The sequence below is a fragment of the Silene latifolia genome, chromosome 2, assembly GCF_048544455.1.
Source record: "Silene latifolia isolate original U9 population chromosome 2, ASM4854445v1, whole genome shotgun sequence".
Lineage (NCBI taxonomy): Eukaryota > Viridiplantae > Streptophyta > Magnoliopsida > Caryophyllales > Caryophyllaceae > Silene > Silene latifolia.
The window spans coordinates 167,237,210-167,249,519 of NC_133527.1; the positions used below are offsets into that span (position 1 = coordinate 167,237,210).

Consider the following 12,310-nt stretch of genomic DNA (forward strand, 5'->3'; position numbering starts at 1 on the left):
GACGACACTAGTGGTGCGACGACAAGAGGGAGGCAACGCAGGCGTTAACATGCTTAGAGGTGGTGTGCGATGTGGGTGAAGCAAAAGGGGTGACATAGGTGGGGTGAAGGTAGTGGTTGCAGTGTGGTGATGCGACAAAGTCAAGCTTTTGCTTGTAGGTGGTGATTTCGGTTTTACGGTGGTGGTGGTCGTAGACAGTGGTCATAATTTGAGGTGGCGGGAGGGTGGGTGTGGACGTGTGGTTGAAATGAGGATCAAGGTTAAACCGAGAGGTAATTAGGAGGTAAACAACAACGACGACGACGACGACGACAACAACAACAACAACAACAACAACAACAACAACAACATACAACAACAACAACAACAACAACAACAACAACAACAACAACAACAACAACAACAACAACAACAACAACAACAACAACAACAACAACAACAACAACAACAACGACAACAACAACAACAACAACAACAACAACAACAACAACAACAACGCCTTAATCCCAAAATGATTTGGGGTCGGCAGACATGAATCATCCTTTCGAACCGTCCCAAAATGATTTGGGGTCGGCCGACATGAATCATCCTTTCGAACCGTCCATGGGTGAACGCACGACTCAAAATGCGAATAAAAAAGGGGAAGATGAAAAACAAAAAGGAAGAACGAAAATGTAATGGAAAGTCAAGGTAAACTTAGGGGTTTTAAAATCGAATTCCGGCTTTCTTTTATAAAACTTAAAATTTAAATCGAGAGAAAAGATTAAAAAGATTCTTAAAAACCGAAATAGAATTAAGGATCCGGAATGAACCAGGTAAAATGTATAAGTAAGTGGTTGGTAAAAAAGTGTAATAAAGGAGAGAATAATAAATAATTTAATTTCTTTAAATTAAATAAAAAAAACACTAAATATGTCAAATAAACATCAAATACTAAAAATACACATGTATCCTTTCCCTCCAGTGTGCCCTCTCCGTCACCATACTCTCCTCAAGCCCCAGAACTCTCATATCGTGCTCTATCACTCTCAACCATGTCTGTCTCGGTCTTCCTCTACCTCTAGGGACCTTTTCCGTTCTCCAAGTCTCCAGCCTCCTAACTGGTGCGTCCATAGGTCTCCTTCTCACATGGTCAAACCATCTTAGTGGGTTTTCCATCATCTTGTCCTCTATTGGCGCCACTTTTACCTTTTCCCTAATCACCTCATTACTTAACCGATCTTTCCTTGTATGTCCGCACATCCACCTCAACATGCGCATCTCCGCCACACTCATCTTTTGAATGTGACAATGTTTCACGGCCCAACACTCGGAGCCGTAAAGTAAGGCAGGCCTAATTGTCGTGCAATAAAATTTTTCCTTTAAACTTTGGGGCATATCTTTATCGCATAGAAACCCTGAAGCACTCTTCCATTTCAACCATCCCGCTTTAATTCTGTGAGCCACATCTCCGTCTAACTCCCCATCTTTTTTTAATATTAGATCCTAGATATCTGAAGAAATCCGAACCTTCAACACCATTCCCATCGAAAATAATACTCCCCGCCTCTGTCGATCTCAACCCCGCCACCTTAGTGAACTGACACCTCAAATACTCAGTCTTACTCCTGCTCAGCCTGAACCCACGAGTCTCTAAAGTCTGCCTCCACAATTCCAACTGTCTCTCCACCCCCTCTTTTGTCTCATCATTCAACACAATATCATCAGCAAACATTATACACCAAAGGATGTCGTCCTGAATATCCCTTGTCAACTCATCCATAACTATAACAAAGAGAAAAGGACTAAGTGCGGAACCTTGATGCACCCCGATGGTAATAGGAAATTCTTCCGTTCTCCCAATATTAGTGCGAACACTTGCACTAGCCCCCTCATACATGTCCTTTATGAGGTCAATATATTTTCGCGACACACTCTTTCTCGCCAAAGCCCACCAAAGTACTTCTCTTGGTACCCTATCATATGCCTTTTCCAAGTTAATAAAAACCATATGTAAGTCCTTCTTGTCCCGATGGTATTCCATCAACTGTCTCATGATAAAAATCGCATCCATAGTCGATCTTCCGGGCATAAATCCAAATTGGTTATCCGAGATGTCTACACATCTCCTAAGCCTTTGCTCGATTACCCGCTCCCATAACTTCATCGTATGACTCATAAGTTTAATTCCCCGATAATTGGAACACTCTTGAACATCACCTTTGTTCTTGTACAAAGGGACAAGAGTGCTTCTCCTCCAAGCCGATGGCATCTTGTTGCTCCTCCAAATCTTGTTGAAGAGCATGGTTACCCATTCGATCCCTTTCTCCCCGAAGCACCTCCAAACTTCTATGGGTATACTATCCGGTCCCTCTGCTTTCTTTGACCCCATCTTACTTAACCCCTTTCTAACTTCACTCTTTTGTATTCTACGCACAAATTCCCGATTAACCATGCTTGGTGTTACCTCTACATCCCCAAAACCTTGTTCCCGATTGTAACACCCCCATACTCCAAGTGCCTTACCAGGACCACTCAGGTATAAGGATGCCACCATCTCGGTTACCCGAGGCATGATAATCATAAGACAATGAAGAAACATACTTTATTAAATAAGTTTAAGTGATTACATTACAAAACCAACTGTAAGCAAAATACAACTGTTCTCAAACTATAAACCAACTGAAAGGAACTGTCCTAACTAACACAGCGGAAGACTAAAGACTCTGATATGTGATGACTCCATCCCCAGCTAGATCCCACGCGTATCCAAGATATACCGCCAAAACGCTCACCACCCCGAATGGATCACCACGAGTTTTTAAAACATTTAAACGGGTCGTACTAATCACACAATTAACATACATGTCACAATAAGATAAGCACAAACAGAATCGTCACACATACACAACCAACCCAACTCCAATCATCTCAATCACCGATCGTCCACTTTGGACCGCCCCGATGGGGGACCGCAGCCGTTCCCACCTAAGCCCCGCTCATCATACCGAGCGATAACCCTGTCCCATTAATGTGCACATCCCCTCCCGTGGCGGGTTCCACGGAGGGCGAAACTAGGGCGTGAGGCCACTCCCGCAAGCGACCCCACTCAGCCGAGAACGCATCTCGAGAACCATCAACAACGATCACAACCACAAACACAGTACAATCATTATATCAAACAACTAAATACAGCACATCACCAATACCCCATTATGGGACTAATACTGAGTAGGAAATCCTACCTGGAAAGCATAACAATCAGACGGTCTCAACAGCTGTATCAAAAAGCCTCTTCTACCACTACAAAAATAACGCGGGAAACTGACGGAATTTCTGACGGAATTTCCAAACCGTCAGATAATTCGGGAAACTGACGGATTAGTGACGGAATTTCCGTCAGTATTGGATTACTGACGGAAATCCCGTCCGAATTAAATCACGAGTTCTTGGCGCGTTAAAAAAAGCAACGGCGCCAATACTTCGACGGAATTTCCGTCGGACTCACACTATTTAATGACGGAAATCCCGTCAAATGTCAATTATTGAGAGAAAATTTCTGACGGAATTTCCGTCAGAAATTTTGTTAACATATCCCTGCGTCTTTCCTCATTTCCTATCATTATTTTCCCAAATCACTTAACATTATCCAAACCCTAACCCCCAAAATCGACCCTCACTACCACTGACCACCTCACCTCCGGCCACTCTCCGGCCACTCTCCGGCTCCCTTCTCTTACTCCGACTACCATGCGGCCTTGCCGGATCTCCCATCTCTCTTTCTTTGGTGAGTATACATTCCTTCATTTCTTTCCTTTTTTTTTTATTTATTACATTTTTTCTCTTCTAGTATTTGTTCTCTTCTAGTATTTGTTCATCTCCCATCTCTCTTTCTTTGGTGAGTATATCATCTCATATCTTGTTAATTTGAAGGAATGCAAATTTTTATCTTATGTTTTGCTTGCTTTTTCAATTGAAAATTGGGGTTTTTTTTCTTGATTGATTTTTCGTTACTTTTCGTCAATTTCTTTGTTTGGATTTGATATTATAACTAAGTTAGAAGTGAAAATCAATTCTTTATACTTTCTACATCTTGTATATTGAATTATTGTTGTATTGTTCACATTTGCCTAAGCATATTTACTCACTTTTGTTGGTTTTATTAATGCACCGTTGTTTTCTATAGATAATTGTTTAATTGATTGAAGGAGCATATATGTGAAGAGGGTTGTAGCAATTACATATATGTGAAGGAGCATTAGTATAACTGTAATTTTCTTCTCTCAAGCCATCAATTATTCATGCAGGTATCCACAAATGACCGAGGAGCAGATTGCCGAAGCTTGCCCAGTTTACGCAAACAAATATACTAATGAAGTTGCATGAATTTGTCGTAGCGATGCGTTTTCTAGTTTTTGATTAAGTATCAATAGTGTTATTGGAATGTATTTGATTTAAATTGATCAAGTAGCAGTGGTGATCTAGTTTTTGATTGTAACCTGATGAAAAAAACCAGTGTGAGAGTATCTTATGCGAGCCATATATGACTGGAAGATTTTTTTTTTTTTTTTTTTTTTTTTTAAAAAAGTCAACTTTCCTGACGGAAATTCCGTCAGAAATGTTGACTTTTCTGACGGAATTTCCGTCAAAAAAGTCAACAAAAGTCAACATTTTCGACAAACCTGGGAGGCTACGTTTGACGGATTTTATGTCAGTTTTCCGTCACTAATCCAGACATCGCGGAAATTCCGTCGAGGAACGCGGTTTTAGTGACGAATTATAGTGACGTCCATTCCCGACGGTTTTTCCGTCAGGAACCCGTGTTTTCTGACGGATAAAGGCCATTATTGACGGATTTTGGCCGTCAGTTTCGCGCATTTATTTTGTAGTGTACAAATCCTCCTCCTATCATACATACACATAATCACTACCAATCATTATCTACAACAAAACCCCCAATTCCCCATATTAGGGTTTAAACAATCTTAACCAAAAGCTATAAAAATGGTACATAGGACTTACCCTTGACACAACGATCACAATGATACAACGAACGATGAAATCCGACCTCTCAAGCTCCGGGATTTGTCAACAACACGGATGAATGCGAAGAACGTAACTTGAATCTCCCTTTTAATGTTATTAGGTTTGCAAAGGTGTATTATGAAAGTGACGGAAAGATTTATATATTAATCCGTGTTATTAACAAAACCCGTCGAATTATCACCCCGTAAACCGGCTACTCGATCGAGTACCCAAGGATACTCGATCGAGTACCCCCTACTCGATCGAGTACCCTGACTACTCGATCGAGTACCCAACAGGTCAGAAACTTTTCTAAAACGCAACTTACCCTTACTCGACAGAGTAAGGCCTACTCGATAGAGTACCCCAAGACTTATAAATACGGAGTATTACACCGATGTCCATTGAATAAATTATCAAAGTAAGAACTCCATCTAGGCTTTATTTCGTTATCCTGAACCAGAACCTTGTCGTCCATATCTTTCACACACCTAACTCTCCCAATATCTCTCGTCTTTCGGTCTCTTATGCGAGCCAGTTTATAGATATCCTTCTCTCCTTCTCTCGTGTCCAACCTGGCATACACTTCTTGGAGGTAATTAGGAGGTAAACACAAGCCATAAATCCGCGTCATCCTCCTCGCGTTGCAAAATAAGTTTGAAAAAAAATCGACCATATATGACAACAACTAACAGAGCAAATTAACGGAAAATAATACTAGGACCACGGCTAGTTTATAGGAAAGGTTAGGGGTACCACATATATTTTAAAAAGTGAATAATACATATACTCCCTCCAATTCTCTATATTTTTCTCTATTTCCTAAAACGGATTATTCAGATTTTCTTTCATTTTCTAGTTTTGTTACTTATATTCTTATTTTATTCATCAATTTCTCCTATCACCAAACCTCACCCAACTTTTTTACTCCTATTTTATTCCTTACTTTAATGTTTGTGGCTCATAATTCATTATTTAACTCCTAAGGGTGAGATTATCAGCCAGATCTACCACATCAGCTTTCCACTAACTTTTATTATTTCTTTATTGTTCAGAACCACCTCAGACTTTATACATTATCCGGCAGACTCACCTCAGACTCTACTTTTCCACTTCACTTTTTTTTTTACAAAAAGAAATGACACATGTCGTCTACCCATTGGGTAATTTTTCTTTAAAAACTCACCCAAAGTCTTAAGTTGAGTCTTGAATTTCCAAGACTCAACTTAAGACTTTGTCAAGATTATGGTAGATTATTGGTAGTCTCTTGAGTGAGTCTTGTCTCAAGACTTACCAAAGTCTTATCTCAAGACTACCAATAGTCGGAATTGGATCCTCTCCATTTCTTTCTCTCCATTTCCTCTCTTAAACTCATTTAATAATATTTTTTCTAGCAAACCTCATTATCCTTTTATTTTTACCCATAATTTTTGAGCCGTTCGATGATGCCAGAATACGATCTGGACCACCGAACGGAAATGGCCTCTCCGTTTCTTTTTAGGAAATGGAGAGAAACTCTCCTCCCAATAATATTACCCTAATTATTCATCTCTCTCTCCTATCACCAAATCTCATCCAACTCTTTTACTCTTATTTTATTCCTAATTAGTACTTTCTCTCTTCCAAACCAAAGGTAACACTTGCTTTTTGACACTATTCATGGTCATAGGGAATCTTTGATATTATTCTTAATCTATAAAACAAAATATAGTCATGCGAGATCTTATTTGATTTATCGTCATGAATGCTATAAGAATATCAAATTTTTATAATTTTTAATAATGTGTAACTAAAGATATTCGTGTTGCAAAACTTGCCTCGGCAAATGTGATAAAGCAACTGTTACCTTTGGTTTAGATGGGGGGAGTACTACCCTTCTCCAATCCCCCAACCTCACATATGTCCTTTATCAATATAATACTTGTACCCTTAATCCTTTTACCGACATCAAATGGGAAGAAAATAACGAATTGGAGGGAGTATATTATAACAAGGGTTTTTCTATCATGTGCCTAGTAGGCACATGTGAAACTCAAAAATGGAAATAATTAAAGTTATGTTCATGGAAAATTGAAATAGGTAACCTCGTTTACCCCTTTTTCCAGGAAAATGGCTTTAAATATTTCTACCTTTGATTTCTTATCATGTTCCTAGTGGACACATAATAGAAAAACCCTTATAGCAAACTGGTCGATTATTAGCATTTTCCGTCAGTAATTACAGATTGCATTTGGTCGGTAATTTATCAGTATATATAAGCCCATTTTTTGCTAGAAGCTATATATAATCTCCAATAAAACCAAAATGTGTTCAAATGGATATAATACAAGGTCAAAAACATGGTATCCAAGCTCAAAAACAATTTCTAACTATGAAACCCGTAAAAGAAAAGTCAAAATTTATATAAGCTCAAGAAAAGCGACGCTACTTCAAACTCAATAACTTTGGATAAAGTTTAAAAAAAAAAAAAATGGACTGGAATAGTGGAATATAAATGCATATACAATCAGTTGTATAAACTTAGTACTTTGACATACATATATAAAAGGAATTATATAACTATGTATTTTAATTTTAAGATTCATAAAAATCAGAATAGGTATAATATAAATTAGTTTGAACAATGAACTGTAGTGGAATTACATATAATTAGTATAGGATTTGAGATAAAACAAGGTAATAAGTAGCGGCCGCGGTTAGACTTAAGCAAGAGAGAGGACCTTAATTAAGTCCCTTGGATCGTCCAAGAAACCTTAGTTCTTGTTTTCCACGTTCCATCTTATGTCTCACTACCTGAACATTTGATTTGGGTGGTCCAGACCTAAGACTCGTTGTCCAGTCAAATTTTTTAGTACCATTCTTAGGAACTACAATTTTGTTATGATGATGCTTAGGATGAATACGAAGAGGGACAACTCTACGAAACTTCTTCATTTCTTTCATATCAACTTTGGTTTCTCCATCCATACTTATGCTGATTACCAAATTCGTATCGTTTTTGTTAGTATCGTTCTTTGTTACGAGTTGCTTAACTTGATTGTTTGTGTTATTATTCCGGCTGTCCTTTTGGTGTTGATAGAGTCGACGAAGACGAAGAGCGAGGCGGTATATTTCGCCTTTCAGTTCTTCTTCCAAATTGTTCTCTATATCCGTTTCGAGCTCTGCTCTTATTTTTGCTTCTTCAGATGATGCCTGCGGTTGACTGCCTTTGCTTTTACTTTTCTCCTTAGGCTGCAGTAATTATGTAGATAAAATTGTTGGTCAAAGTCTCAGAAATACAATTAGTGAAAATGTTACATGGTCAACGACATTGTATTATTGACCGTAAAAGTCAAAGTATTTCGTTCATGATGCATGTTTGAAGATGTTTAGTCATTTGTGTTTTGGTGCATGCATCACCTTGGCTGAGAAAATATTTTATTTACTCCTTTCACATAATCAAATTATTTTGTTTGTGATGTTTGACTATTAATGTCAAATGTCATCAATCAAAGTTAGGGTAAATATAACACCACAGTCCATTTAGCTTCTTCCATACAAGACGGCTTTAAAATGTTAACTACTCCGTATATATTAGCTCCGTCTCAATCATTTTTGTTTGCTTTTGATTAAAATAATTCTCAAAATGAATAAAAAAAGTAAAAAAAATGATTAGGATAAAGGGAGTAGTTCATACGTATAAGTGTGTAACTATGTTCAATCTTAGTGCGGAAATTGATAATAAGTTGATTTAGATGCATGCACCATTTTAAAATATTGGCATTCTTATATTCATATAAACTAATAAACATCATGCATAAAACCTTACTTGAGAATTTGCCGTTTGAACAAGTGCTTGAGCTGCATTTTCATTAATGTAAAAAGTTAGCACAACCTCAAATACAGTAATATACTATGTACAAAAATAAAAATAAATGACCAACAGCAACCCTTGTTAAAGATGATATTTCAAATAACACGAAAGAGTATCACTGTTGGTTAGGACGAGTTTAAAAATCCTCGTCTCTTAACCAAAGTGGTAATGAGTTCAACTTACGATTCTTATGAATAAAAAAACAAATTTGAGAGGGTTCACCATTAAATTGCCTATTAAAGTATTATCGGTGGATATACTTGTGGTAGACACTGACAAAAAGAACAACCAAGAAATTAAGGAATACGGAGTATAAGCTAAGAGAAACAGTTGGAGTAACCTAATGAATCTCGGCGAAAATAAACAGCTTGGTGCGCCATCTCAAATCGAAATTTCGCAGTTTTGACGAATTACAGAGAAGCACAAAACATTATTTCTCTAGTCAGCTTATATATACACAATAAAATCAAGGAGAGATGTGCTTGTAGAGTGTAGAGCCTAGATGAAGTAGGAAATGAATAAGACATGGTGTATGTATTAGGCAAGCTTAAATGTAAAAAATGACCGTTAAAAATTGGTTAATTCAAATATTAGGCGCCAAATATGTGTGACTGAAAAATGAGATTGGGGTGATAATTTGAAGGGTTAATTAATTGATGTAATAAAACATACTCCTAAGATGTAGTGCTTAGCTTGGAAGAGAGAAATAAAAGGGGTTTTATTCATTGGGTTGTCTAGCCTTTGAAGCATTATTTTTGTTGTCTGCACATGCACATTAACATGCAAGTACAATTAGGCCGTCTTTCTACATCATATAATTCTTCCTTCTTCGAGTTTTTATCTCATCATGGCCTTCATGGGCTTCATCCAAATGTAAACAATTAAGGGAGGTACCAAAAAATGAAATATTAGTCTTGCTGAAGACGGGTCAGAGCAAGTGACGGATAATGCCACTCATAAAACGGATAGGGGGGACAAGGTGGGGGCACCCCAATGTGTTTCCCTCTTTCCTCTATTTGGGTCACTTATGAAAGGAAATGGTATCCGTCACTTTGAAGTGACGGATACGTGCCGTCTTCAATGAGATTTTGTGAAAAATGAAATAGATAATCAAATGATTGGAACGACAGGAATAATACTTTATTCGTACTTAACAAATACTTTGTACTAATAAATATTTTACGTATTATCATCCAACATTTCTATTACAAATCTATACAAAACTATTAACAAAACAACTAATGTCAAATGTATGGATGCAAATGCTAAGGGTATGATTATTAATAAGACTTTCCAAAGTCTTAAAACCTAGGCACATCAATTTTTCACTAACTTTTATTACTTCTTTATTGTACGTTCAGACTCACCTCAAGCTTACCTCATACTCAGTCAGACCAAGCTCAGACTCTACTTTTTCACTTTACTTGAAAAAATATGGGGTTTAAGAAAAAAGAACAAAAATAATACAACACATGAGTTTTTTTTCATTGGATATGTCTCCGTTTGGAAGTGGGATCAAGACTCATGTAGAATCTTAAGTTGAGTCTTGGATTTCCAAGACTCGATTTTGTCAAGACTAGAGTAAATTATTGATAGTTTTGAGTGAGTCTTGTCTCAACACTTACCAAAATCTTGATCAAGACTACCAATAATCTTACACTATTAATGTAAATGCAAGGAAATAATGAATTGATTGGCATTCTTTTAAGGGCCCAAGATTTACATGGTGTAATAATCGAAAAGGTGATAAAAGAGTGTATGCAAGAATTGACAAAGCGGCGGGATCGAAGGATTAGTTCACGCTTTTCCCGAATACGGGTGTTAAACACTACCCTATTTAAATATCTGACCATGCTCCTATTGAAGTAAATCTTAGGCTTACAAGGAATGTGGAGAAAAAACCTTACAAAATGGATGCTTGGGTGCTAGATTATGAGGAGTGCTTGCAAGGTATTCGTTCAGCGTGGTTGATTAGAGAAGTGGGATCTCCGGCATATCATATTTTTAGGAAGCTTGCGCGTGTAAGGACAAATGTGAAGAAATGGACTATGGATAAGCGGGTTGAGTGGACGGAGAGGACTTTGACGGAAAATTGGAAGATGAAATGAATATTGCCATTACGGGTGGGGATAATGATGAAATATATACTAGAGTAAATGACGAAGTACGAGAATTTGCTAAAGTTGCGGTTGTATTCTGGAAACAACGAGCTATGATGAAATGGTTGGTAGAAGGAGATATTTGTACTAAATACTTCTTTATAAATTGGGTTAAAGGAAGGGTGGGACGGAACTATATTCATGGTATAAAGGGTGATGATGATCAGTGGATTTATGACCCTAATCTAATTAGTAGTGAATTCCAAAAAAGATTTATGACATTGTACAATTCGTTAGGGACACTCCTGAGGTAAGAGTCGGTCCTTAAATGATAATGTTCTTAAGTTTTTGAAGACTCGGGTTTTACATGATGAGGCGGACCAGCTGAAAAAATCTTTTACGGCAAAAGAGGTACGTCGTGCTGTTTTCCAAATGGGAGCCTTTAAATCTTCGGGACCGGATATTATACCAGGAATTTTCTACCAAAAATGGTAGTCTCTAATAAAGAAGGAGTTTACAAAGGCAGTGCTATCCATTTTAGACTCGGGTAGGGTATTAAGAGAAGTAAATAGGACCGTCATTATTATACTTATACCAAAGACGGAGAACCCGGAAGGGGTCTCGGACTACCGTCCTATAACCTTTGTAATGTGTTGATGCGTATTGTCATCACTAAATGTATTACTAACCGGATGGCCAAGGTGATGGGCTCTCTAGTGAGTGAAACTCAAAATGCTTTCTTACTAGGAAGGCATATTATTGGTGATAACATCTTACTGGCTCATGAGACAATTCATAATATAACAACCATAAAAAAAGGAAAACATGGAAGGTGTGTCTTTAAAGCTGATATGAGTAAGTCTTATGATAGGATAAAATGGGATTTCCTAGAGGCGGTCCTTATCAAATTTGGTTTCCCAAGAAAGTTGGTAACACTTATTATGAATTGTGTTTTATCGGTGAGTTATGAGGTTTTATTTAATGGGGCTCCATTACATTAACTCCAGCCACAATGTGGCTTACGTCAAGGAGACATCTTGTCACCGTATCTCTTTATCCCGTGTATGGAGGTACTCGCTGGAAATATGGAGCATGCACAATATATGAGGTTGGTCAAGGGTATTCAACTGTGTAGAGGAGCACGACCTCTCACACACTTATTCTTTGCGGATGACTCGGTTTTCTTTTTTCATGATAAAGGGGACCCAGGTATCCATCTGATGAGGAAAATTGGCTCATGTTGTTAGGCTTCGTGGTAGAAACTGAATTGGGATAAATCGGACATCCTTTTTAGTCCTAGTACTAAATTGGTAAAAGCGCAACAGATTATGAGGGCTTTAAACATTACAAATGA

General features: G+C 37.7%; 1 protein-coding gene across 1 annotated transcript; it reads right to left on the reverse strand.

Annotated features, from left to right (window-relative positions):
- Positions 1 to 7,600: 7,600 nt before the first annotated feature.
- Positions 7,601 to 9,284, reverse strand: LOC141631011 (uncharacterized). Its single transcript, XM_074443741.1, has 3 exons — positions 9,198 to 9,284; positions 8,813 to 8,844; positions 7,601 to 8,235 (listed from the first exon to the last, which is right to left on the reverse strand). Exons 1-3 carry the CDS (start codon positions 9,235 to 9,237, stop codon positions 7,726 to 7,728), a joined length of 582 nt encoding a protein of 193 aa, XP_074299842.1. The 5' UTR covers positions 9,238 to 9,284; the 3' UTR covers positions 7,601 to 7,725.
- Between the last annotated feature and the right edge of the window lie 3,026 nt (positions 9,285 to 12,310).